This window comes from Leopardus geoffroyi, chromosome E3 (assembly GCF_018350155.1).
Source record: "Leopardus geoffroyi isolate Oge1 chromosome E3, O.geoffroyi_Oge1_pat1.0, whole genome shotgun sequence".
Classification (NCBI taxonomy): Eukaryota; Metazoa; Chordata; class Mammalia; order Carnivora; family Felidae; genus Leopardus; species Leopardus geoffroyi.
This window is the reverse complement of record NC_059340.1, coordinates 24,928,082-24,956,025: the sequence shown is the minus strand read 5'-3', so window position 1 is coordinate 24,956,025 and position 27,944 is coordinate 24,928,082. Positions and strand designations below refer to the sequence as shown.

At 39.2% G+C, this 27,944-nt stretch overlaps 1 protein-coding gene across 10 annotated transcripts in view; it reads left to right on the top strand.

Moving 5' to 3' along the window:
- The first annotated feature begins 469 nt into the window (after nt 1-469).
- LOC123589300 (phospholipid-transporting ATPase ABCA3-like) overlaps nt 470-27,944 on the top strand; it is a 185,258-nt gene continuing 157,783 nt past the window's right edge. For 8 of the 10 annotated variants that reach the window (XR_006708249.1, XR_006708250.1, XM_045461216.1 and 5 more), the window contains exons 1-7: nt 472-581; nt 10,442-10,564; nt 11,230-11,298; nt 11,653-11,917; nt 16,744-16,871; nt 18,661-18,808; nt 24,939-25,198. Coding sequence is in view for 8 of the 10 variants with exons in the window: in XM_045461216.1 (XP_045317172.1) it covers nt 11,239-11,298; nt 11,653-11,917; nt 16,744-16,871; nt 18,661-18,808; nt 24,939-25,198 (861 nt within the window). In the remaining 2 variants the exon portion in view is untranslated. Of the gene's footprint in view, nt 582-10,441; nt 10,565-11,229; nt 11,299-11,652; nt 11,918-16,743; nt 16,872-17,329; nt 17,609-18,660; nt 18,809-24,938; nt 25,199-27,944 lie in introns of those variants that run through there. The other 2 variants (XM_045461212.1, XM_045461218.1) reach the window with 2 other exon arrangements.

Here is a 27,944-nt window from a genome sequence, read left to right as displayed (position 1 = left end):
GGGCTGCGAGTGGCCCCCGCAGCAGGCTTGCGGGCCCCCGAGTAGGGGGAACCTCTGCAAGTTCTCTGCTGCCGCCCACAGACCCTAGAGGGCGGCCAGTGAATCTCTCCCAACTTCCTGCCACGAGCTACTGGCCCCCTGAGGTGACCATGACACTTGAGGGAGAGGGGAGCCCGCGAGAGTTGGAGGGTGGTGGGGTGGTCCAGCGGGGTCTAGAGGCAGAGAGCCTGGGGGCAAGCGCACGGGCCCCGAGGTAGGGCCCTCAGGGTCTGGGGGCCTCGGGCAGTGCTGGGTGGGGCCCCACACTCTAAGGGGTCCCGGGCGGAGGGTCCAGAGCGCGCAGGGGGCAGGGAGGCGCGTGCGGGCCAGGTGGCGGGGCTGCAGGGAGGAGGGGGCAGGCTGGGGGACTGGGTGCGTGCGCGCATGCGCGAGGAAGGGTCTGTGGCCGCTGACCTGCTCGCGGGGCCGGCAGGCAGCTGGGCGGTTGGCGAAGGCGTTGGGAGGAGGCGCCGCGCCTGGTGACCCGCGTCCCTCAGCGGCGGAGGCGCAGGTGTAGCAGTGGCGGTTTCGAGGCCCGAGCGGTGAGTGCGGGACCACCCCGCCCTGGTGGTGTCTTCTCCCCAGATTCCCCCGGGGAGGCAGAGGGTGGGCCTCCTGGACTTCCCCGGAGGCCCACCCCCTGGCCGCACTGTTGAGTGCAGAGCCGGAAAGTGCGAACCTGACAACACCCCCAAAAGCCCCAATACACTGGAACCCTCCACAACCCTTTCTGCCCCCTCCAAAGCCCGTTGTATGTAACATATATATTATAATATTCCCCGTACCTCGCTGTCTAACGTCGCTCGCCACCACACCCAGCGTTGACCCTCCATCCTGTAGTTTTGCATGTCCCTCACTGGACCTCACTCCCTTCCTTTTCCTCTCCAAGTGCCCCTGCTCTGGGGAGTGCATCCCTGACTTCCCAGGGAGGAGAAAGTGCCAAAACAAGCACATGACATAGGAGACACTTCTCTGGACCCCAAGACACACAGAGAAGCCAATGGGAACACATTAAACAAACAGAATTTTATTTTGGTTGCCTTCAGTATTTGAAAGCCAGGGGTCTGGAGGCACGTGTTTTGGGTCGAGGGCTGGGGTGTCCAGAATTGACTTGCTGTGTGACTGTCCCAGTCAGCTGGGGCTGCTGTAATAGAATACCTACCGTGGGCTGGGCCACCCAAATGTATTTCTCACAGTTCTGGAGGCTGGGAAGTCTCAGCTCAGAGGTCCGTGAGATTCAGTGTGTGGTGAGAGCCTGATTTCTGATGCATAGACAGGCATCTTGTCACTGTGTCCTTCACATGGTGGAGGAAGCAGGGGAGCTCTCTGGGGCCCTGTCTTATGGACACTAATCCCATTCATCGGGGCTCCATCCTCATGGCCTCATCACGTGCCCAATGTCCCTCATCCTGATACCATCACATCCGGGTTTGGATTTCAACATAAGAATCTGGGGAGGAGGGGAGGACCCAGACAGTCAGATTATAGCAATGACCCAAGGTAAACTTTGACTTCACAAGGCCAGGGTTTCCTTGTCTGAAAGAACCTGGATATTACACGTACCCATCTCTCAGGGTGACTAGACTATTTCAACTGACAGAACACAGTAAGTGTTCAATAAATAGAAGGGGTATGGAAGTTAAGTGCTGCAGGAAGCTCACGTTGTCTTAGTTTTCTTCTGTCAAAGCAAAAATTGCACTGGACGAAGTAAAACAGGCAAGGAAGACTTTATGTGAGGCTACCGGAGCAGGGAAGAGAGGCCAGAACTCAGTCTGAGCTCAACTCTGCTGAAACAAAGGGTGGGAAGGTGTTTGTGGACTGAGGTGAGACAGTGGGAAAGTTGGAAAAGTTGGAGGGAAGGTTGACCAGGAGAACACCTTGAGTAACTTCCTGAGTTTGTCCATGTGGTTCTCTGATGAGGCCATCTGTGTTTGCTGATTGGTGCCTGTTGAAAGCTAGCTCCCCCCGCCCTCGCACAGAGATTGGGAATAGGGGTGTTATCTTCCTTGAGGATTATGTGTCAAAGGATGACTCCCAGGTCCTTCAGAAAGGCAGTTTGGGGTTGTAAAACAGGAAAGAGGCTTGTAAAAAAGGGTTATCTGTATTTTAAACAGAGAAAGGATGTATAATTACAAGTATTCTAAAGCACATGTTCAAAGTAAAGGGTGGTTAGGACCTAGAGCCTGAAGAGCCTTTCTAAAGGTTGGTCCAGCTCAGAGTAACAGGCAGGCCATCTTGGTCACCTCATTGTATGCAAAGTAGGCAGAAGATTTAAAAGGAAGGCAACCTGTGGGTTTTTAATTAATTAATTAATTAGATCTTTTTTTTTCCTTTGGTAACTGGATATTTGTACCTCTTTTTCTTTTTTTTATATGAAATTTATTGTCAAATTGGTTTCCATACAACACCCAGTGCTCATCCCAAAAGGTGTCCTCCTCAATACCATCACCCATCCACCCCTCCCACCCCCCATAAACCCTCAGTTCTCAGTTTTTAAGAGTCTTTTACGCTTTGGCTCTCTCCCACTCTAACCTCTTTTTTTTCCTTCCCATCCCCCATGGTCTTCTGTTCAGTTTCTCAAGATCCACATATGAGTGAAAACATATGGTATCTGTCTTTCTCTGTATGGCTTATTTCACTTAGCATCTCACTCTCCTGTTCCATCCACGTTGCTACAAAGGGCCATATTTCATTCTTTCTCATTGCCACGTAGTACTCTATTGTGTATATAAACCACAATTTCTTTATCCATTCATCAGTTGATGGACATTTAGGCTCTTTCCATAATTTGGCTATTGTTGAGAGTGTTGCTGTAAACATTGGGGTACAAGTGCCCCTATGCATCAGTACTCCTGTAACCCTTGGGTAAATTCCTAGCAGTGCTACTGCTGGGTCATAGGGTAGGTGTATTTTTAATTTTTTGAGGAACCTCCACACTGTTTTCCAGAGTGGCTGCACCAGTTTGCATTCCCACCAACAGTGCAAGAGGATTCCCGTTTCTCCACATCCTCGCCAGCATCTATAGTCTCCTGATTTGTTCATTTTGGCCACTCTGACTGGCGTGAGGTGATATCTGAGTGTGGTTTTGATTTGTATTTCCCTGATGAGGATCGATGTTGAGCATCTTTTCATGTGCCTGTTGGCCATCTGGATGTCTTCTTTAGAGAAGTGTCTAATCATGTTTTCTGCCCATTTCCTCACTGGGTTATTTGTTTTTTGGGTGTGGAGTTTGGTGAGCTCTTTATAGATTTTGGATACTAGCCCTTTGTCCGAGATGTCATTTGCAAATATCTTTTCCCCTTCCGTTGCTGGCCTTTTAGTTTTGTTGGTTGTTTTCTTTGCTGTGCAGAAGCATTTTATCTTCATGAGGTCCCAATAGTTCATTTTTGCTTTTAATTCCCTTGACTTTGGGGATGTGTCAAGTAATAAATTGCTACGGCTGAGGTCAGAGAGGTCTTTTCCTGCTTTCTCCTCTACGGTTTTGATGGTTTCCTGTCTCACAGTCAGGTCCTTTATCCATTTTGAGTTTAATTTTGTGAATGGTGTGAGAAAGTGGTCTATTTTCACTCTTCTGCATGTTGCTGTCCAGTTCTCCCAGCACCATTTGTTAAAGAGACTGTCTTTTTTCCATTGGATGTTCTTTCCTGCTTTGTCAAAGATGAGTTGGCCATACGTTTGTGGGTCTAGTTCTGGGGTTTCTATTCTATTCCATTGGTCTATGTGTCTGTTTTTGTGCCCATACCATGCTGTCTTGATGATGACAGCTTTGTAGTAGAGGCTAAAGTCTGGGATTGTGATGCCTCCTGCTTTGGTCTTCTTCTTCAAAATTACCTTGGCTATTCGGGGCCTTTTGTGGTTCCATATGAATTTTAGGATTGCTTGTTCTAGTTTCGAGAAGAATGCTGGTGCAATTTTGATTGGGATTGCATTGAATGTGTAGATAGCTTTGGGTAGTATTGACATTTTGACAATATTTATTCTTCCAATCCATGAGCATGGAATGTTTTTCCATTTCTTTATATCTTCTTCAATTTCCTTCCTAAGCTTTCTATAGTTTTCAGCATACAGATTCTGTACATTTTGGTTCGATTTATCCCTAGGTATTTTATGCTTCTTGGTGCAATTGTGAATCGGATCAGTTTCTTTATTTGTCTTTCTGTTGCTCCATTATTAGTGTATGAGAATGCAACTGATTTCTGTACCTTGATTTTGTATCCTGCGACTTTACTCAATTCATGTATCAGTTGTAGCTGACTTTCGGTGGAGTCTATCGGATTTTCCATGTATAATATCATGTCATCTGCAAAAAGTGAAAACTTGACTTCATCTTTGCCAATTTTGATGCCTTTGATTTCCTTTTGTTGTCTGATTGCTGCTGCTAGCACTTCCAACACTATGTTAAACAACAGCGTTGAGAGTGGACATCCCTGTCGTGTTCCTGATCTCAGGGAAAAAACTTTCAGTTTTTCCCCATTGAGGATGATATTAGCTGTAGGCTTTTCATAAATGGCTTTTATGATGTTTAAGTATGTTCCTTCTATCCCAACTTTCTCGAGGGTTTTTATTAAGAAATGATGCTGAATTTTGTCAAATGCTTTTTCTGCATCGATTGATAGGATCATACGGTTCTTATCTTTTCTTTTATTAACGTGATGTATCATGTTGATTGATTTCTGAATGTTGAACCAGCCCTGCATCCCAGGAATGAATCCCACTTGGTCATGGTGAATAATTCTTTTTATAAGCTTTGAATTCGATTTGCTAGTATCTTATTGAGAATTTTTGCATCCATATTCATCAGGGATATTGGCCTGTAGTTCTCTTTTTTTACTGGGTCTCTGTCTGGTTTAGGAATCCAAGTAATACTGGCTTCATAGAATGAGTCTGGAAGTTTTCCTTCCCTTTCTATGTTTTGGAATAGCTTGAGAAGGATAGGTATTATCTCTGCTTTCAACGTCTGGTAGAACTCCCCTGGGAAGCCATCTGTTCCTGGGCTGTTATTTGTTGGGAGATTTTTGATAACCGATTCAATTTCTTCGCTGGTTATGGGTCTGTTCAAGCTTTCTATTTCCTCCTCTTTTAGTTTTGGAAGTGTGTGGGTGTTTAGGAATTTGTCCATTTCTTCCAGGTTGTCCAATTTGTTGGCATATAATTTTTCCTACTATTCCCTGATAATTGCTTGTATCTCTGAGGGATTGGTTGTAATAATTCCATTTTCATTCATGATTTTATCTATTTGGGTCATCTCCCTTTGCTTTTTGAGAAGCCTGGCTAGAGGTTTGTCAATTTTGTTTATTTTTTCAAAAAACCAACTCTTGGTTCCATTGATTTGCTCTACAGTTTTTTTGATTCTACATTGTTTATTTCTGTTCTGATCTTTATTATTTCTCTTCTTCTGCTGGGTTTAGGCTGCCTTTGCTGCTCTGCTTCTATTTCCATTAGGTGTGCTGTTAGATTTTGTATTTGGGATTTTTCTTGTTTCTTGAGATAGGCCTGGATTGCAATGTATTTTCCTCTCAGGACTGCCTTTGCTGCATCCCAAAGCATTTGGATTGTTGTATTTTCATTTTCATTTGTTTCCATATATTTTTTAATTTCTTCTCTAATTGCCTGGTTGACCCACTCATTCTTTGGTAGGGTGTTCTTTAACCTCCATGCTTTTGGAGGTTTTCCAGACTTTTTCCTGTGGGTGACTTCAAGTTTCACAGCATTGTGGTCCTAAAGTATGTGTGGTATGATCTCAATTCTTGTATACTTATGAAGGGCTGTTTTGTGACCCAGTATGTGATCTATCTTGGAGAATGTCCATGTACACTCAAGAAGAAAGTATATTCTGTTGCTTGGGATGCAGAGTTTTAAATATATCTGTCAAGTCCATCTGATCCAATGTATCATTCAGGGCCCTTGTTTCTTTATTGATCCTGTGTCTAGATGATCTATCCATTGTTGTAAGTGAGGTATTAAATTCCCCACAATTACCACATTCTTATCAATAAGGTTGCTTATGTTTGTGATTAATCGCTTTATATATTTGGGGGCTCCTGTATTCGGCACATGGACATTTATAATTGTTAGCTCTTCCTGATGGATAGACCCTGTAATTGTTATATAATGCCTTTCTTCATCTCTTGTTACAGCCTTTAATTTAAAGTCTAGTTTGTCTGACATAAGTATGGCTGCTCCAGCTTTCTTTTGACTTCCAGTAGCATGGTAAATAGTTCTCCATCCCCTCATTTTCAATCTGAAGGTGTCCTCGGGTCTAACATGAGTCTCTTGTAGACAGCAAATAGATGGGTCTTGTTTTTTTATCCATTCTGATACCCTATGTCTTTTGGTTGGAGCATTTAGTCCATTTACAGTCAGTGTTATTACTGAAAGATACAGGTTTAGAGTTATTGTGATGTCTGTAGGTTTCATGCTTGTAGTGATGTCTCTGGTACCTTGTCTTACAGGATCCCCCTTAGGATCTCTTGTAGGGCTGGTGTAGTGGTGACGAATTCCTTCAGTTTTTGTTTGTTTGGGAAGACCTTTATCTCTCCTTCTATTCTAAATGACAGATTTGCTGGATAGAGGATTCTCGGCTGCATATTTTTTCTGTTCATCACATTGAAGATTTCCTGCCATTCCTTTCTGGCCTGCCAAGTTTCAGTAGATAAATCTGTCACTAGTCTTATTGGTCTCCTTTTATATGTCAGAGCATGTTTATCCCTAGCTGCTTTCAGAATGTTCTCTTTATCCTTGTATTTTGCCAGTTTCACTATGATATGTCATGAGGAAGATCAATTCAAGTTACATCTGAAAGGAGTTCTCTGTGCCTCTTGGATTTCAATGCCTTTTTCCTTCCCCAGATCAGGGAAGTTCTCAGCTATGATTTCTTCAAGTACACTTTCATCACCTTTCTTTCTCTCTTCCTCCCCTGGAATCCCAATTATGCATATGTTGTTGCATTTGATTGCATCACTTAGTTTTCTAATTCTCCTGTCCTACTCCTGGATTTTTTTATCTTTTTCTCAGCTTCCTCTTTTCATAATTTTATCTTCTAATTCACCTATTCTCTCCTCTGCCTCTTCAATCCGAGCTGTGGTCGACTCCATTTTATTTTGCAGCTTACTAATAGCATTTTTTAGCTCTCCTGTTTCTTAGTCCCTTAGTCTCTGTAGTAATAGATTCTCTGGTGTCCTCTATACTTTTTTCAAGTCCAGCGATTAATTTTATGACTATTATTTTAAATTCATTTTTTCTAACATTGTTTAAGTCGTTTTTGATCAGTTTGTTAGCTGTTGCTACTTCCTGGAGTTTCTTTTGAGGAGAATTCTTCCATTTCGTCATTTTGGATAGTCCCTGGAGTGGCGTGGAACTGCAGGACTCTTCCTCTGTGCTGTCTGGAGTAACTTGCATTGGTGGGTGGGGCCACAGTCAGACCTGATGTCTGCCCCCAGCCCACCGCTGCGGCCACCGTCAGACTGGTGTGTACCTTATCTTCCCCTCTCCCAGGGGCAGGACTCACTGTGGAGTGGTATGGCCCCTGTCTGGGCTACTTCCACACTGCCAGCCTTCTGGTGCTGCTTCGATGGGATTTGGCGTATTAGCTGGGGTAGATCCTGAAGGTGCACAGGGGCGGGAGGAGCAGACTCAGCTCACTTTGCCTTTGGTGGTCAGCTTCAGGAGGGACCCTGCGGCACCGGGAGGGAGGCGGCCCCATCGGATGGATGGATCCGCGGAAGCACAGCGTTGGTTGTTTGCTTGGTGCCAGCAAGTTCTTTGACGGGAACTAGTTCCCTTAGGGATTTTGGCTGGGGGTGGGCAAGGGAGATGGCACTGGTAAGAGCCTTTGTTCCCCGCCAAGCTGAGCTCTGTCCTCCGAGGCTCAACAGCTTTCCCTCCCTTTGTCCTCTAGCCCTCCCGCTCTCGGAGCAGAGCTGTTGACTTATAATATTCCAGATGTTAAGTCCTGCTGGCTGTCAGAACACACTCCGTCCGGCCCCTCTCCTTTTTCAAGCCAGACTGAGGGGCTCTGCCTTGCTGGGCGGGCTGCCCCTCCACTGCCCCGGCTCCCTCCCGCCAGTGCATGTAGCACGCATCATCTCTCGGCCCTTCCTACCCTCTTCTGTGGGCCTCTCGTCTACGCTTGGCTCCGGAGAGTCCATTCTGCCAGTCTTCTGGCAGTTTTCTGGGTTATTTAGGCAGATGTGGGTGGAATCTAAGTGGTCAGCAGGACACGGTGAGTCCATCGTCCTCCTACCCTGCCATCTTCCTCCGGAAACCGTACCTCTTATTCATTAATTAGATCTTTATAGCAGCTATATTCTTTTTAAAAAATTTATTTCAAGTTAGCATACAGTATACTATTGTTTTCAGGAGTAGAACCTAGTGATTTATCACTTACATATGACACCTACTGTTCGTCCGAGTGCCCTCCTTAATGCCCATCACCCATTTGGCCCATTGCCCCACCAACCTCCCATCTAGCAGCCCTAAGTTTGTCCTATTTAAGAGTCTCTTATGGTTTGCCTTCCTTTCTTTTATTTTATTTTTCCTCCCCTTCCTGATGTTTACATGTTTTGTTTCTTGAATTCCACATATGAGTGATATCATATAATTTTTCTATCTCTGACTGACTTAATTTGCTTAGCAAAGTAGGTCCATCCACGTTGTTGAAAATGGCAAGATTTCATTCTTTTTAATTGCCACCTAATATTCCATACTGTGTGTGTGTATACACATGCCACATTTTCTTTATCCATTCATCAGTTAATGGACATTTGGGCGCTTTCCATAATTTAGCTATTGTTGATAGCATTGCTATAAACATTGCGGTGCCTGTGCCCTTCAAATCAGAATTGTTGTATCTTTTGGTAAATACCTACTACTGCAATTGTTGGGTCATTGGGTAGTTCTTTTTTAATTTTTTGAGGAACCTCCATGCTGTTTTCCAGAGTGCTGCACAGTGTGCATTCCCACAAACAGTGTAAGAGGGTTCCCCTTTCTCCACATCCTGGCCAACATCTGTTGTTTTCCCAAGTTGTTAAATTTAGCCATTCTAACAAGTATAAGGTGGTATCTCATTTGTATTTCTCCAATGATGAGTGATGTTGAACGTCTTTTCATGTGTCTGTTAGCCATCTGGATGTCTTTGGAAAAGTGTTTATTCATGCCTTCTGCCCATTTCTTCACTGATTTTTTTTTTGTATGTTGAGTTTGATGTTTATAGATTTTTGATATTTTATCCAATATATCTTCTTTTGCAAATATCTGCTCTCATTTTGAAGGTTGTCTTTTAGTTTCATTGATTTTTTTCCTTCACCGTGCAGCTTTTTATCTTGATGAGGTCCCAACAGTTCAATTTTACTTTTATTTCCCTTGCCTCCAGAGAACTGTCAAGTAAGAAGTTGCTGCGGCTGGTCAGAGAGGTTGCTGCCTCTTTTCTCTTGTAGGATTTTGATGGTTTCCTGTCTCCTATTTAGGTCTTTCATCTATTTTGAATTTATTTTTGTGTATGGTGTAAGAAAGTGGTCCAGTTTCATTCTTCTGCATGTTGCTGTCTAGTTCTCCAGCACCATTTGCTAAAGAGACTGTCTTTTGTCCATCGGATGCTTTATCCTGCTTTGTCAAAGATTAGTTGGTCATACGTTTGTGGGCCCATTTCTGGGTTCTGTATTCTATTCCATTGGTCTATGTGTCTGTTTTTGTGCCAATACCATATTGCCTTGATGATTACAGCCTTGTAAACAGGCTAACATCCAGAATTATGATGCCTTCAGTTTTTTCAACATTACTTTGGCTATCCAGGGTCTTTTGTGGTTCCATACAAATTTTAGCATTGTTTGTTCTAGCTTAAATGTCTTTTTGAGTGTATTTCCCACTTTAAAAATTTGGGTTGTTATATTTTTATTATTGGCTTATAGCAATGCTTATATATGTCTTTTGTCAGATAAATATGTTAGAAATATTTTCCCCTTTTATGGCTTTCTTTCCTATTTTCATGATGGTATTCTTTGAGGAGCAAAAATTTGAGATTTTTATGAAGATCTTTTTTATGGCTTGTAGTTTTTTTTCATTTACTTTAAGAAATCTCTGTATCCACAAGGCCACAAAGATATTCTTCTATATGTTTTCTACTAGTTTTATAGGTTAGCTTTATGCTTAGGTCTAGGACCACTGCTTCCTCCATCCTTTGAGATCCTAATCTAATGCCCTTTTGTGGAATTTCTAAACCTTCTATGTTTTTTGCCTTGAAAATGGTAAGCATACTTATTTTAAATTTTGCTCCTGATAATTCCACCCCAGATGTCAGGAGTGCCAGATGTTATATTCAGAAAAATTGTTTGGAGAAATAGCTGAGTCTCCAGGATAATATTAGTTTTCTTCAGAGAGGATTTATTTATTTTTTTTTTTGTTCTAGGTACCACAGGCATTTGCAATATAGGATACCTTCATCTGGTATCAAGGATTAAAATTATTTGAAATTGTGCAGTCCCTGCACAGACCCTGGCCAGTTTCTTTCACATTCATCCTTATTTATAAGGTGAGGTCCTAAAATAATGTCTCCCCTTCCTGGCCCTGAATTGTAGCTCTCTCTCTGGTAACTCCAAGAATTTAAGTCAAGTGTTCAAGATCACACAGATAGTGGTAGAGCTGAGAACTAACCTAGATAGTCTGATTTCAGATTCTGGGTTATTAATAACCTATTAATAAAATAACAAAAACCTTTGTTATGTTTCCCATTATACACCTAAGTGACTTAATATGTCACGTAATAGATGTTCAGCAAATATTCATTAAATATAAAAATGAATCTTCTCCTATTAGCAATGTTGTTAATGGAAGTACTTTCAGTCTTGCTACTTGTTGAGTGGCATTTTGGGCTTATAGCTATGATGTGATTTTCACATACCATTTTGTCTTTTTGCTGATGGTGATTATTTATTTTCTCTTGTATTGTTTCTTAATAATAATTGAGAAAGGTACTGGTCAAATTTACCTGGAAGCTTGCATCAATAACATACTGATCTTTGTTTTGTGCTTGAAGTCTTATACATATTAGAAACCTGGTAGATACTGAGTAGGGATTTAGGGATAAACAGCTTCTCTAATATTTCAAGTGCTTATTGTTTCTTATTGTCCTCCTTTGAGTTTGATTAAAACATTAAACAATTCAAATCTAAGTAAAAATCTTTACTCCCTCCTTAGAATTGAAGAATGGATTTCTCATGGGTTTACCAATTTATGGCTCTTCTGTGGAAGAATTTTATTTTAAAGGTAAGTTGAGCTATCTATAGGAGTTTTGCAACAGCTAAGAGACCACAGTGTGAAAATTCTTACAGCCTGATCACTACATTTCAATTTATACTGTTAAATTTTTCGCAGTCCTACAGCTGGAGGTATCTCTTCCAAATGTGAAGAGTCCTCACAGAGTGAAATGATAGCAGAATGACATGGAAAATGGAGAAAACAGATAGTCCAGGAAACTATTGCTACTATAGAGTTCTTCTTTGCCATCTATATATCTTCTTTTATGAAGTGTCTTTTAATAAAAAAGAATTAGGCATTTGCAGAGGTAATGGACTTACAGGACAATTAACATAATCTTTTTTTTTTTTTTCCATCTCCTAGAGGCGGCGATTGATGGCGTTATTTGTAGAATTCACCCTGACGTTACTATTTGCTGGTACGCTTCTGTTAACACGCAAGATTTTGACTATAAAGAAGTATGGGCCTTTCAATTACTCTCTTCAGCCTGTTGATAAGTTACCTGCATTTCTTGGAATGCCCATGATTTTTCCTGGTCCATGGGAACTGGCTTTCGTGCCTTCCAAAAGTGTTGTGGTGAAGAGTATTGTTGACCACGTGAAGAGGGATTTACACTATAATTTCACAGGTTAGAAATTAAAGTTTTTTGAAAAAATGTATTATTAAACTGGGTTTCAGTAAAGACACATATGTAATCTTTTAGCCAGGCATTGTTCTCCCAGCTAAAGCATTATAGGATATATCCTCATGACCAGAGAGTACCCTCCTAGATATAATATTACAGACTTTGTTAAACTTGAGAGTTAAATTCATAAAAAAATATTTTCTCCTAGAGCCCAAAACATAGTAATATTTAAAAATTAGATGATCAATTTATATTATTTTGGATTATTATCCAATTCTTTGATACTAAGTCGTCCTGGTTGCTGGTTGTGCTTCTTAAACCTGGTAAGTATAACCCTGGAGGTATATGATGTGCACCAAAGGTACACACAGGCACAGCATAAGCATGAGCCCTCATTCTGGATGCGTGTTCTGTGGTCAGTTATTTCAAACATTGTTCATATAAAAATGTGCAAGTCATATATAGATGCTTTAGAGAAGACTTAAACTACATAGAATTATCTTAAAAGCCCCACAGTAAGCTTACCCTGCCTTCTCAACTCAATTTCTCTCCTTTTCCCCCAGAAAGAAACACTGTCAAAAATTTGGTGAGCATACCTCTAGTGCCCCTTCCTTTTACATACATACATTTATTCACTAGTATATTTTTTCAGCCTTTTTTTGACTCTCAAGGGATTTGAGGGAACTTGAGACCAGATGCCATCTCAAAACATATCTTATTTAAAACATCAGTGAAGCAGAAGAATGCAAAATCCCCAATAAGCTTTGAAGTATATAATACAAATATCCGAATAAATGTAGTCTCTTAGAAACTACTTTGGGTTACCCAGAATATTGCCTGATTTCCATTCTGATTTCATCTTTGATGCATGGGATTCTTAGAAATGTATTACTTTACTTAAAAACATTTGGAATTTGTTGTTCTCTTTCTCGTTTTTTTTTTCCATTTCTATTTTAATTTCCTTGAATCAGAATATATTTGATTTCAGTTCTTTGAAATTTTGAGAATTGTTTATGCCCACTTTATGGTGTATTTTGAAAAATGTACCATGTACATTTGTAAAGACCATGTGTTTTGTGGGTTTTGCTTGTAGTGTTTTATAAATGCTACCCAGGCGAAGTTGTCAAGTTAGTTAATCATAATGCTTTTCAAATATGTATTCTTACTGGTTTTTGTCTGCTTATTCTGTCAGTTATTGACAGAGGTATTACATTTCCAGCTAGGTGTTGTTAGTATGAAATAGGTGTTTTATATATAAATATATAGATATAAAACATCTACTTTAACATTATATACAATGTTCAAATTTCTTTAAGCTTATATGTTTTGAAACTATTAGCTCATGTGATCTCTCTGTTGAATTGTTTCTAAAAATATTTCTCTGTTCTGGAATTTCCGCTTGTCCTGTTTTTAATAGATTTCAGGTAACCAGAGAAGTGTTCTCTCTTTTTTAACTCTATTAACCATAGTTACTTTTAAAGTCCTTAACTGGAAAATTGTGGTATCTAGATTACTTGTATATATTTTTTTCTCTTTAAGTCATTGAGTTCTGTTTTATAGCATATCTTGTATATTTTTATAAAATGACAGGTGTTGTGGATAAAAAACATCAGAGGCTCCTGAGGGTTAACTTTTCTTCTGGTTGGTTGTTAGAGTACTGACAGAGTAACTTGATTCAATCAAAGTCTGGTTTTAGGCTTCATAAGGGCGGCTCTGTTTCAGTTTTGTCTTTACTCTTGCAGCATATCCTGTGTTCTAGGACATGGCTCTTCTAGGGTGTCAGCTGGAAGCCTGGAGTAATTATGAAGGCTCCCCAACCTTTGTGGGACTTGAACGCTAATATTCTCTATTTCATGAGCACTGTGTACCTGATGAAATCCCTGCTCAGCATTTTAGCCTGCCACCTGCTGTTATCTCCTTGGTTTCAAAGAGTCTTAGCCTATACATTCTCAGTTCAGGAGTTGGCTGCTGACTTCAGAGGAATTTACAAGCTGATTTTCACTTCTATGCTCTTCTCCTCTCTTTGCAAGTTTACCTCTCAAGTTCCAGCCATTTTGGCAGCCTGAGCTCTCATCTCTTTTCTTCAGCTCAGTAAGTCTACAATTTTCTGCAAATGCGTTCAGGTAAAGTACCAGGGTGAATATGGCACTCACCCTATGCATTTCCCTTTTTCAAGGTTTGTAAGTCCATAATTATTCATTGCAGCATTATTTACAATCAACCAAGGTATAGAAGCAACCATAGTGTCCATCAGCAGATCAGTGCATAAGGAAAACGTGATTATTCCGTCACAAAAAAGGAGATCCTGTCTTGTAACAATATGTATTATGTTTGGAGAACATTATGCTAAGTGAAAAAAGCCAGACACAGAAAGACAAATACTTTATAATCTCACTTATATGTGTTATCTAAAAATACTGAGCTCACAGAAACAGAGAGTAGAGTCATGGTTTCTGGAGTTGGGGGTGGGTGGGGAAAATGGGGAGATTTTGGTCAGGGTGTATGAACTTTCAGTTATAAAGATGAATAAGTCCTGGAAATCTAATGTACATGGTGACTATAGTCAATAACACTATATAGTGTATATAAAATTTATTCCGGAGGTAGATCTTGCAGTGTTCTTCTCATAAAAGAGGATGGTGACTACAAAAGGTGATAGATGAGTTAATTAACCTGATTTGGGTAATCAATTCACAGTCTATGCATATATTAAAACATAATGTTATACCTTAAAATCACATTATACAACCTACATATATACAATTTTATTTTGTCAGTAACACCTAAATCACTCTGGGCAGAAAAATTTTAAAATAAAGTAAGTGGTAACTGTGTCGTGGTGGAGATATTAATTAGCTTGATTGTTACAGTCATTTCACAGTGTATACATATATCACATTATCATGTTTTACAGCTTAAATACACAACTTTTATGTGTCATGTACTTCAATAAACCTGGGGAAAAAATAAAGCCACCCCAGATAATAAATGAAAATAAATAAATAATAAATAAATTTCCCTCCAGTTCTATTTTTGAGAAATCCACACAAACACATATTTTAGCCTCATTAAGCACTCATAAATCTCTCACTTTAAGGGCACATGAGTGGCTCAGTAAGTTAACTCCTGAGGCTCAGGTCTTGATCTTGGGGTTTGTGATTTTGAGCCCAGTGTGGGGCTCTGTTCGGACAGCTCGGAGCCTGCAGCCTGCTTTGGATTCTGTGTCTGCCTCTCTCTCTCTCTCCCTCCCCCGTTCTCTCTCTCTCTCTCTCTCTCTCTAAAAAATAAAATAAACATTTAAAAAAATCTCTCACTATCTCCCTTTATCTCTCTCAGTCTTTTCACATACCCCTGCTTGAACAGGTAACACCTTCCTTGAAGCCCAGATAAATTAATGAAAACAGACTGACAAACTGGTGGGTCCCTCCTCAGTCCCTTACCACCTTGGCCAGGCAGTTACAAAGAATTGTGGTTATTCCCACAACATTCCATGGTTAAGGCAGATGGAAGGTTCCCTGGGATGTAAAGAATACACAGGTGAGATGATGACAGTGGTTAAGTTCAGATGCAGAAGCAGAGGCTACATGCCCCAAAGTGTACCTGACTACCTATTTGTATGCACTTCACCTTGTTCACGGTGTATTTTCAGGATAATATTCTGAAATTTCCAGCTGTGTTCTTATGTTTTATTTTGTTTTGTTTAATTTGGTGGACTTTGTTTTTCCAGCTTTGATCATTTAAACCCTCTGGGGATTTTGTTTTGTCCTGCTCCTGGTCACCTTGCATGGGTGCAAACCTGAGTCTAGTCCCTGACATCCTGCTTCCAGCTTTGGAATTTATATTCCAGCTGTGCCCACCTTGAGAAAAGTATGCACACTTGGCATTTCCAAACTACCAAAAATAATGATTATCACACATAATCACCTCCAATATTAAAATTGTGAAGTTGTTTCATTCTTCAACTTCTAAGTAGTTTTCATTCAGATATTAGAGATTCTCATCGTACACGACTTTGAATAGATTTCATGGATCAATTTTGTTATTTCCTTCTAAAATGAAAAAAATTTTTTTTCAACGTTTATTTATTTTTGGGACAGAGAGAGACAGAGCATGAACGGGGGAGGGGCAGAGAGAGAGGGAGACACAGAATCGGAAACAGGCTCCACACTCTGAGCCATCAGCCCAGAGCCCGACGTGGGGCTCGAACTCACGGACCGCGAGATCGTGACCTGGCTGAAGTCGGACGCTTAACCGACTGCGCCACCCAGGCGCCCCTAAAATGAAAATTTCAAAACACTTTGGAAGTATCCCTCTTCCTTGCTTTATTTCAGTATGTATTTATTATAATGATTCATTATACTTTATTTTTTTAATTATACTTTAAACTTGTGGTCTAACTTTTAAAACTCCTAAAGATTTTCATGCACTCCTAATATCCATTAGTTTGTTGTGCCGATGTTTGAACACTGTTTTAAATTTACTTTAAAAAATATATATTTACTTATTTTTGAGAGACAGCACAAGTATGGGAGGGAGAGAGAAAGAGGGAGACACAGAACCTGAAGTAGGCCCCAGGTTCTGAGCTGTCAGCACAGAGCCCGATGCGGGGCTTGAACTCACAAACCATGAGACCATGTCCTAAGCCGAGGTTGGACTCTTAACCGACTGAGCCACCCAGGTACCCCTGAGCAACAGTGTTTTAAAATTTATGTGTTGATAATCTTTCATCCGTGTAAAGCATTTTTCCATCTTATAGATAGAAAAGGCACTCAGATACATTTGCCTGTATGTGGGCAACTCACACATTAGATTTATTTTTCTTTCTACAGTTCGAGGCTTTTCTTCAGAACGAGATTTTGAAGAGTATGTTAAACAAGAGAATAACTCTAAAAAAGTGTTGGTTGCTATTATTTTTGACCATGAATTCCAAAATAGTGATGATCCCCTACCACTTAAGGTAAGAAGGTTTTATGTAGAAACTTCTTAAGTGTGCTTCCAGTTTCTGAGGTTTAATGAAGTAGAGGCATAATTATTTCATTTATTAAGTGGGGGGACTGCAACTTACCCAAGATCATACTGCTTGTACATAGTTGAGCAGGGATTTAAATCCAAATCTAACTAATTTCTGCGTATGTGCATTTATTTAGCCAGAGCTTTATGTTGGTGGGGAAAGAATTAAATTTACCATGTACTAGATTTTCTCCTTATAAATCAGAATCATAGGAGACATTGACCACCAAGGATATTACCTTTCCCACTGTATCTGATACAGCTCTTTCCCAGCTCTGTACATGATGGTGAAGTGAATGCAGATTTCCCAGCTCAAAAGACCTGAGGTGTTAAAAGCAGCTGCATCTTCACCAGCATGGAACACAGCATGAAAATGTTCCTCTTTCTTTTGTTTGACTCTCATAGTTTTTCACCAGAATCTAAATCTAGAAAACAGTGCCAAGGTTTAGCCAAGTGGAATCAGAATTAGGACATAGGCAGACTCTGAGGAAGATTCTGATAACAACCTCCAAGAAGGAGAGACAAGGACTGTGCTTTGAACTTGGTGTCCTTGGTGTTGAAGGAAATAATCAAAATATAGTATAGATGTATGCATGGAGCTATAATTCTGCATTTAAGATAACTGCTGGTTCTCAATGGAAGGAAAAAGTAAGGAAAACCACTGGGTTGTAAGTAGAGTTGGAGGTATGTTTTCATTCTTTTCCCTCACTCTTTCACTCCTTTCACGTATGTAAAATTCTCTCAAGTTACTAATTCGGTATGAGCTGGTGCTGATGTAGGCTCATCAGTGTATATACAGACTGGTTAGAATGTTTTTGGTACAGTTTCAAACTTCACCTGTTTTTCCTTGGACAATCTCCCCACTGTCCCTGCCTCTTGGCTCACTCTCTTACCTTAACGTTGCTACTGTGACTTGCTGTACAGTCTCTCCTAACCACACCCACCTCTGTCCTCCTCCATACTCCCATAAATGCTCCTTACATGTTACTATCATTGAATTTGCTGTAAAGTAAATATATATGTTGTCTCAACTAGAATTTGAGCTCCTTGAGGAATAGGTTCTATGTCTTAGTCCTTGAACATGCAGTAAGTGTCTGAAGCTCTCGGCTTGACAACTGAGTATATTAATATTTACCTAGATTTATGACATCGGCCTGCTCCTCCTGATGTTACTGATTTCTCTGGTCTGACTCTTGACTCTAGGCAACTGCTGGACCATGTCTTGTAAAGCTACTTAGACCCAGCAGGCTCTACCTTGAGGTTTATTTAGTTCTCTAGAATTAGTATTATCTTTTCATTTAATAAGGAAATTATGCAATATTCCACATTTATATTTTATCACATTTCTCCTCTGTCCTCATGTGGGATTCTTTCTTATGGTTACAATCACTTTTAGGGGAGGAAGGGATTTTCCTCTTAAAAGACTTGGCTGAAGTAATGGGAAGAGAAATTAGCAGCATCTTTTGGTGTGTTTCATTTCAGTATGCATGCCAGCTGTCTATTTTGGGAAAAAGACATTGGCACTGGTGTGCAAGTTGCCACCGTGTTTGTTTACCGCAAGCCCACAATGGCCATATGACAAGTCTGCTCCGCTGCCTAACGTTCGGAATCCACTTAGCGCTCAACAGTCGGCCTCAGAATCACACACGTGCGATTTTTCTTTAACTTCCTTTTGTTTCTCATTCTTCCTTAATTATCTTTCGTTTACAGGTATCATTTCTTTTTGTTCCCTGTAGGTAAAATATTATCTGCGTTTTAGTAGTTTTCAGAGGAACAAGTATATGGGTTTTGTCCGAACAGAAGGCTGGGAAACAGGTGTTCTCTTTCCAACTTTTCCTTCTTTGGGACCCCGAAGTGAACGTAGTTCCCATGGGGGGAGTCCTGGTAAGCAGATCTTTAATCATACTTATTTTTATATCCTAGTCATATAAGTCATATAAGTAAGGCTCTTAAGGCATCACATGTTTATACCTGTATTTCTTTAACCTTGTGATGAAAATTGTTAATTTTTAACTTACTGTGCTGGTGATTTCTTCTTTTTTTTTTTTTAATTTAAATTCAAATTAGTTAACATACAGTGTAGTCTTGGTTTCAGGAGTAGAATCTTGTGATTCCTCTCTTACATATGGCACCCAGTGGTCATTCTTAAAGGTGCCCTCCTTAATGCCCATCACCCATTTAACCCATCCCCCCCATCTACTTCCCTCCAGCAACCCCGTTTGTTCTCTGCATTTAAGAGTCTTTTATAGTTTGCCTCCCTCTCTGTTTTTATCTTTTTTCCCTTCCCTTCCCCCATGTTTATCTGTTGTGTTTCTTAAATTCTACTGGTGATTTCTTTATTTAAAATTTTCAGTGTCCAAAAACCTATATAAAACTTCTATATATTGGAACAATGTATTTTTATCTTTTCCTGGTCATTGTATATCCTTATTTTTTCACGTAGGTTCACTTGTGAAATTTGGATTTTAATGACTTTAACATACGTGTTCCTGGGTACTGACACGGTCTGATCCATTATAACTGTATGCTACTCTGTTGGGTTGATAAACAGTTTCTAATATAGTTCTATTAATTTAAAGTATATTATACAAACTACTGTTAAAACATCTTTAAGTGGGGCTTTGTTTTTATTAACAATAATGCACATTTACCTTGAGGAAATCATCCAACAAGAAAAACAAGCTATAACCAATTCACCATAATTCATAAAAATTTGAAATAACCTGCATCTTAAATATGGTAAATGAATAACAAAAGTATAAAATTTAATTTTACTGAACATTGTACAGTCATTAAAAATAGCCATCATTAAATCTTCTGAAAAAGCAGAGTTCAGAACTGTATTTTGAAATGATAACTGTGTAAACTGCATATTTATCAGCACAAAGCTGGGACAAATTTCCAAATATGAAAACTTTTACTCTGTTAGGTGGTGGGATTGTTTTGCATGTTATTATTTTCTTTATTTCTTTATTTTCTTTATTATTTTGTTATTATTTTCTTTAATAAATATTTTAAACTTTTTCCCATCATAAAATTTAACAAGGAATCTTATGTCTTTTCCACCATACATACTGCATGCATTATGAACTTCGCCTGGGGTATGATTTTATAAGGGTTAGTTGGATAATGCTAAGGGTTGCCAGGGGTATGTAAATGCACTGCAGAAGGGAGGCCACACAAGCTGATACAGCCCTTCTGGGGAGCGGTCTGGCAGTGGCAGCTGTATTAGCTCACTTAGGCTGCTGTAACAAAACACATACCACATATTGGGCAGCTTATAAACAACAGAAATTTCTTGCTCACAGTTCTGGAGGCTGTGAAGTTCAAGATGAAGGCTCCAGCATGGTCATGTTCTGGTGAGGGGCCCCCTTCCTAAGTTTCTCACTTGTGCTTTCTCACTATGTCCTCAGTTGGTGGAAAGGACTAAGGAGATCTCTAGAGCCTCTTTTATAAGGCACTAATCCCACTTATGAGGGCTGCACTGTCATGATTAAAACACATCTCACAGATCCCACCTTCTAATACCATCACCCTTAGGGGTTAGGATTTCTACATATGGATGTGGGGAGACGTGAACATTCACACCATAGTAGTAGCCAAATTAGTAATATGTTCCTGGGTAGAAACCCTAAGAAACTCTTTTTAATGATCCATAGAGAGTTCCTGGCACTGCTGGTTGTAGTGGCAAGGAATAGGAGGCAATCTGTAAGTTAAGTTGAGGCCCAGGTTCAGCCCAACTCAGCTGAACTCTTGGAATTTAAATGGTCAGCTCCTTCCTCTAGCTGTATGACAAAGGAAGGAGGTAGCATCTTTAAGAAAACAGAACAAACGATTATACACTTTAGTGTCCACTCTTCCTTTAATCACAATTTCTGGCATGAGATCCAAAATTATAGGACATGCAAAGAAGCAGGAAAATGTTACCTAAAATTAAAAAGAAAAAAAGAGTCATTATAAATAAGTGAACTGAGAAGCTAGATATTGGAATTAGTAGCCAAGGAATTTAAAATAATTTTATGAGTACTTTGATGTCATGTTGATAGCAAATATTCCCTGATACAATTTGATGAAGAGGCCACTTTACCTCTGTGGTATCTTTCTCTAAAACTTTCAATTCTAGTCTATTAGTAAAAAAACATCATGCAAACCCAAATTGTAGATAATTCTCCAAAATACATGCCCAGTATTCTTGAAAACTCTCAAGGTTTTAAAAAACAAGAAAGGATGATAAAGTTTCATAGATCAAAGGAGACTATGGAGACATGGCACCTAAATACAATGTAGTATCTTGGATGGGGGTTCTGCAACAGAAAAAAAATGACATTGGTGAGAAACTGGTGAATCCAAAGTTTGTATAAATTAGAAATTGTATTGTGCCATTGTCAATTTCTTAGTTATGACAGATTTACCATGATAGTGTAAGATACGATATTTGGGAAGCTGGGTGCAGTGTGTAAGCAATATTTCTCAATCTTTTTTTCATCATTGCCCTTCTAGAGAATCATTTTGGATATTTTCTCCCTAAGTGTTCTCATGAAATTTTAATACTACAGGTACACTACAGATCTGCTCTATGTGCTATGGTCTAATTGAAGTTGTATAACCCTCTGTTGAGAATGCATGGTATATGGGACTGTCTCTATTATTTTTGCAACTTTTCTGTAAGACTACATCTTTTCCCCAAATATAGAGGTATATTTTAAAAACTCTCCAAACCAAAGTAGCAATACAAGTGAAGTTTCTGGCCGCCACCCCCCCCCCCCCAGGTGGCTCTGTTAAGCATCTAACTCTTGATTTTGGCTCAGGTCATGATCTCATGGTGGTGAGATCCATCCCTGCTTTGAGCCCCACTTTGGGCTCCACGCTGGGCATGAAGCCTGCTTTGAGATTCTTTCTCTCTCCCTCTGCCCCTCCCCTGCTTGTGCACTCATGTGCATGCATGCTGTCTCTCCCTCTTTCTCAAACAAAACAAAACAAAACAAAAACAGTGAAGTTTCTGAATCTGATCAAGTACATGTGTGAGAAATTTGTTATCTTCCTAGTGAAATATTGAACACTTCTCCCCTAGTAATCAGGAATAAAGTAAAGTTGTTTGCTCTCATCAGTTCTATTCAGCATATTACTGGATGTCCTAGCTTGTATCAGAAAAAGGAAATGAAATAAATAGATTTTGGAAGGGAAAGAGTGAAATTACCTTTGTTTGAAGTTGACAGAATCACGTGTGCAGGAAATTCTGAAGAGATCCACAAAAAAGCATTACATACAATGTATTAATTTAGCAAATACCCAAGATAGAAAGCCAGTCTACAAAAATAAATTATAAATCTACACCAAAAATAACAAAACATTTCTGAGAGATAATTTAAACACCTAAACAAATGATATCTAAATCTCATTGGTTGGATGACTCAAAATTGTTAGGATGTAGATTCTCCCTAAATTGATCTATGATAGCAATATAGTGACAGTCAAAATCCCAGCAGTCTTTTTTGAAAAAATTGGCAAGCTATCCTAAAATTTATAAGGAAATGCAAAGGGTCTAGCTTAGTAAAAAAAAAATCTTGGAAAGGAATGCCAGTGTTAAAGAACACTTAAGACTTAGTACATATGTACATAATGTACATAATTAGTACAATTGAACTATTGTACAAATGTACATAATTAAGACAAAACTGTATAGGTTTAAGGATGAAGAAATACATTAAGTACAAATGTACTTAATTAATGTACAAATGTACATAATTAAGACAAAACTGTATAGGTTTAAGGATGAAGAAATACATTAATAAAAAGAATGAGGTATCTGGAAATAGACATTTGATTTTCCACAAAGATGCCAATATAATTCACTGGGGAAATGAAATCTTTTGAACAAATTGTGATGGAATAACATGGCAATTATGGAAAGAATGAATCTTGATCACTAACTCATATCTACACAAAATTAGTTAATTAACGAGATAATCATAAACCTAAATGCAAAAGCTAAAATCATAAATCTTCCACAACAAAATTTATGAGAATATCTTCATGAATTTGGGGCTAGCAATGATTCATTAAGACAGAAAAAGTATTACCATAAAAGGGGAAAAAATGGATAAATTGACTTCATTAAAATTAAATACTTCTGCTTAAGTGAAAGACACTATTAAAAATAGTAAGGTGGGGCACCTGGGTGGCTCAGTTGGTTGGGCGTCCGACTTCAGCTCAGGTCATGTTCTCACGGTTAGTGGTTCTAGCCCCATGTGGGGCTCTGTGCTGACAGCTCAGAGCCTGCAGCCTGCTTCTGATTCTGTGTCTCCCTCTCTCTGGCCCTCCCCCGCTCACACTCTGTCTCACTCTCTCTCTCAAAACTAAATAAACATTAGAAAAAAAAATAGTAAGGCAAGGGGTGCCTGGGTGGCTCAATTGGTTAAGCGTCCAACTCTTCATTTTGGCTCAGGTCATGATCTCATAGTTTGTGAGTTCAGCCCCGCATTGGGCTCTGCACTCACTGCACAGAGCCTGCTTCAGATTCTCTGTCTCCCCCTTTCTGCCGCTCCCCTGCTCTCTCTCTCTCCCTCTCTCTCTCTCTCAAAAAAAAAAATGAACATTAAAAAAGTATATAGTAAGGAAAGATCCAGAGGGGAGAAAATGTTAAACATATTCACATTCAAAATCTATAAAGAATTTATATAGATTAATAGAAAAATCAGTTTCAGATGTCACAGCAATGCCAAATTTTAATAAGTTTTTTAAGTGTTTGCTCATTTTCATACTAAAGTTATATAACGGCAAGAAGCTTTTGCATACTACCACAGATCTAAAGACCACACTGAGTATTACTGCCTTAGTGGATATCAGCTCACAGTATGAACTTCACTTAATTTTTCAAATGTCAAGAGTACTGAATTAAAATCTATACCTATACAGTAATTCTCATTCAGTTGATTGAAATTTCAGAAAGCAGTTCTGTAATTTCATACAATATTTACTTTCTGGGAAGCTGGGAATTAGGATCCTTTTATTATTTTTTAATTTTTTTTTTTTGGAGAGAGTGTGTGTGAGCATATGAGTGAGCAAGCAGGGCAGAGGCAGAGAGAGATGGGGAGAGAGAGAGAGAGACAGAGAGAGAGAGAGAATCCAAGTAGGCTCTACACTGTCAGCGTTGAGCTCAACATGGGGCTTGAACCCACAAACGTGAGATCATGACCTGAGCCGAAATCAAGGGTTGAATGCTTAACCCATCGAACCGCCCAGGCGCCTCAGGATCCTTTTAAAAAGAATCTTAAAGGGGCGCCTGGGTGGCGCAGTCGGTTGAGCGTCCGACTTCAGCCAGGTCACGATCTCGCGGTCCGTGAGTTCGAGCCCCGTGTCGGGCTCTGGGCTGATGGCTCAGAGCCTGGAGCCTGTTTCCGATTCTGTGTCTCCCTCTCTCTCTGCCCCTCCCCCGTTCATGCTCTGTCTCTCTCTGTCCCAAAAATAAATAAACGTTGAAAAAAAAAAAAAGAATCTTAAAAAAAAATGAATAAACAAAAAGCAAAATCAGACCTATAAATACAGAGAACAAACTGATGGTTGCCAGAGGAGGGAGGGATAGGAAGAATGGGTGAAGGGGAATGGGAGATACAGGCTTCCATTTAAGGAGTAAATTGGTCATGAGAATAAAGGCACAATATAAGGAGTATAGTGAATTGTAGTGTAATAGCATTTTATGGTGACAGATAGTATCTGCACTTGTAAGCATAGCATAACGTATAAACTTGTCAAATCACTATGCTGTAGACCTGAAACCAATGTAACATTGCGTGTCAACCATATTCGTATTTTTTAAATAATAAAAAGTATTTATTATCTGTTTGTATGGGTAAACCATAATAGCTGCTCTGGGAAATTTAAGACTATAACAAGGGCCTCTTTACAATAATTAACTTTGTTGTTTGTCTTTGACATACTTCAGTTACCTTTTTCTTTGTTCAGCTCAGCTGTTACTTGTTCTGTTGTACTTAGCAATCCTTGTTTTCTCACTTAGGGTACATCACTGAAGGGTTCCTGGCTATGCAGCATGCCTTGGATATTGCCATCATGAAATACTATAATCACAAGGCTACACAAAAGCTATTCCGAGAAGTCACTGTATTTGTTCAGAGATTTCCATATCCAGCATATTCTCATGATTACTTCTATACCTTTTTTGGTATTTTCATCCCTTTAGTAATCTTATTTATCTTCTCTATGAATCATCTTACCCTCATTCAGGCTATTGTGTGGGAAAAGGAAAACCGATTGAAGGTAACTTTCCTTTTCTTGTGGTAGATAGAATTTCTGTAGAAAAAGTTGGGTTTGTAGCATAAATTTTTGTGGAGGGTTGCATTACTTCTGACCACTCAGCACTGGTGGATGGTTATGTTTTGGTAGCAGCCAAAAGTGAACACTTACTTCTCTTCGCAGTTTTCTAGAATTTTTTTTTATTGGAATTATTGGATTGGTCTTTAGTTTTAGTTTCAGAAGATAATTACAGATAGAATTTAAATGCCAAATGCTCTAAATCTCTCTGGAATAAGGTGAGTTACAAAGAAGTAATCAACTGGGCTGTGGAATTGTCTTGATGAATTCAGACACAATTAAATGTCAAGATTCTATGATTGTGTGATTAGTTTTTCCATTTTCTGATATCTGAATTTTTTTTTCTAAATGACCTCTCATAGTTCCCTTCAGAATTTCTGTTTCTTGGTCAGAGAGCATGTTGTATTATGGCCACATGCTTTGCAGTTCAAACTCCAGTCATTTAGCCAATAATGTGTATAATATATATAATATAAATATATAAAATACATAATATAAAATAATTTTATATAATATATATAAATGTATAATATAAATATAGAGGGTGAGATGACTTATATAACTTATATGTATACACACACACACACACACACACATACACATATACATACACATATGGTTGATTTATTGCCTAATTTGTTTCAGGAACTGATAAATCATAGATTTAAATCCTATCTCTGTTGTTTATTAACTGTGACATGTCATATAACTTTTCTAGCCTTTTTTCTCAGATATAAATTGATTAAAACTAATTTGCAAGACTGTCATGATATTCAACTAGATATTGTGTGAAAAATGATCACTATCTAGTCACCTGGACCAGCTGTTGTGAGGCATAAAGGAGGAAATGCATGTTGAGTGTTTGATAGATTGCCAGGCGCATAGTTGAATACTCAGTAGCTGTTAGATGTGACTGTTCACATCGGCCATCTCCATGTCACTTATCTCCTTATGTAATCTTGAATCATATCATTTTCTCTCTTTCCTTTCTTAGTGGCTACAACACTTCATGTATCAGGCTCATGTTGTTTCTCCCCATCCAGCTCTTCTCACTCAGGGCTCTTGTCATACATCTCCTTATCCATCCATCAAACGAATGGCTTTTTTGAAACTTCCTTTATGTTTATGTTTCCTCTGACTGTAATGCTTTCCTCTTTCTTTTCTGGTTGGTGTACGCACAGTTAACTTACTTGTCCCAAATGTTGTGCTGCTATCTCCTTGTTGATGGTCTCTTTTTAATTCTCAATGATAATTTAAAGTTTTTTTCTTTGAGTCCCCAGAACATGGTACATAAATGTCAACATTGTGACTTATTTATATTTCATTTTTAAAAAATTTTCATTGAAGTATAACATACAAACAAAAAAATACACAAGTCCTAAGTGTATGTGTTTTAATCCCTTCAGGCTACTATAACAAAAATATCAAACAGTATACTTATAAGCAATAGAAATTTACTTCTCTCATTTCTGGAGCCGGGAAAGTCCAAGATCAATGTGCCAGCAGATTCAGAATGTCTGATGAGAACCCACTCTGTGTTTCTGGTTCATAGATGGCACCTCATCACTGTCTCCTCCTGTGACAGAAGGAATGCAAGCTCTCCAGGGTCTGCTTTATAATGGCACTATTCTGATGCATGAGGGCTCATCCCTCATCACCTAATCATCTCTCAATACCCCACCTCAAAGTGCCCTTAGAGTGGGGACTGGGTTTTGGGTTTTTTTAATACAAAATTTATTATCAAACTGGTTTCTTTTTTGTTTATTTTGAAAAAAATTGGTAAGTGTGTTTATTTTTTTAATATGAAATTTATTGTCAAGTTGGTTTCTTTTTTGTTTATTTTGAAAAAAAAATGGTAGGTGTGTTTATTTTTTTAATATGAAATTTATTGTCAAATTGGTTTCCATACAACACCCAGTGCTCATCCCAACAGGTGCCCTCCTCAATGCCCATCACCCACTTTCCCCTCCCTCCCACCCCCTATCAACCCTCAGTTTATTCTCAGTTTTTAAGAGTCTCTTATGGTTTGCCTCCTTCCCTCTCTCTAACTTTTTTTCCCCTTTCCCTCCTCCATGGTCCTCTGTTAAGTTTCTCAGGATCCACATTAAAGTGAAAACATAAGGTATCTGTCTTTCTCTGTGTGACTTATTTCAGTTAGCATAACACTCTCCAGTTCCATCCATGTTGCTACAAAAGGCCAGATTTCATTCTTTCTCACTGTCACGTATATTCCATTGTGTATATAAACCATAATTTCTTAATTCCATTTATCAGTACGAGGGACATTTAGGCTCATTCCATAGTTTGGCTATTCTTGAAAGTGCTGCTATAAACCCTGGGGTACAAGTGCCCTTATGCATAGCACTCCTGTATCCCTTGGGTAAATTCCTAGGAGTGCTGTTGCTGGGTCATACGGTAGATCTATTTTTAATGTTTTGAGGAACCTTCACACTGTTTTCCATAGTGGCTGCACCAGTTTGCATTCCCACCAAAAGTGCAAGAGGGTTCCCGTTTCTCCACATCCTCGCCAGCATCTCTAGTCTGATTTGTTCATTTTGGCCACTCTGACAGGCGTGAGGTGGTATCTGAGTGTGGTTTTGATTTGTATTTCCCTGATGAGGAGTGACGTTGAGCATCTTTTCATGTGCCTCTTGGCCATCTGGATGTCTTCTTTAGAGAAGTATCTATTCAT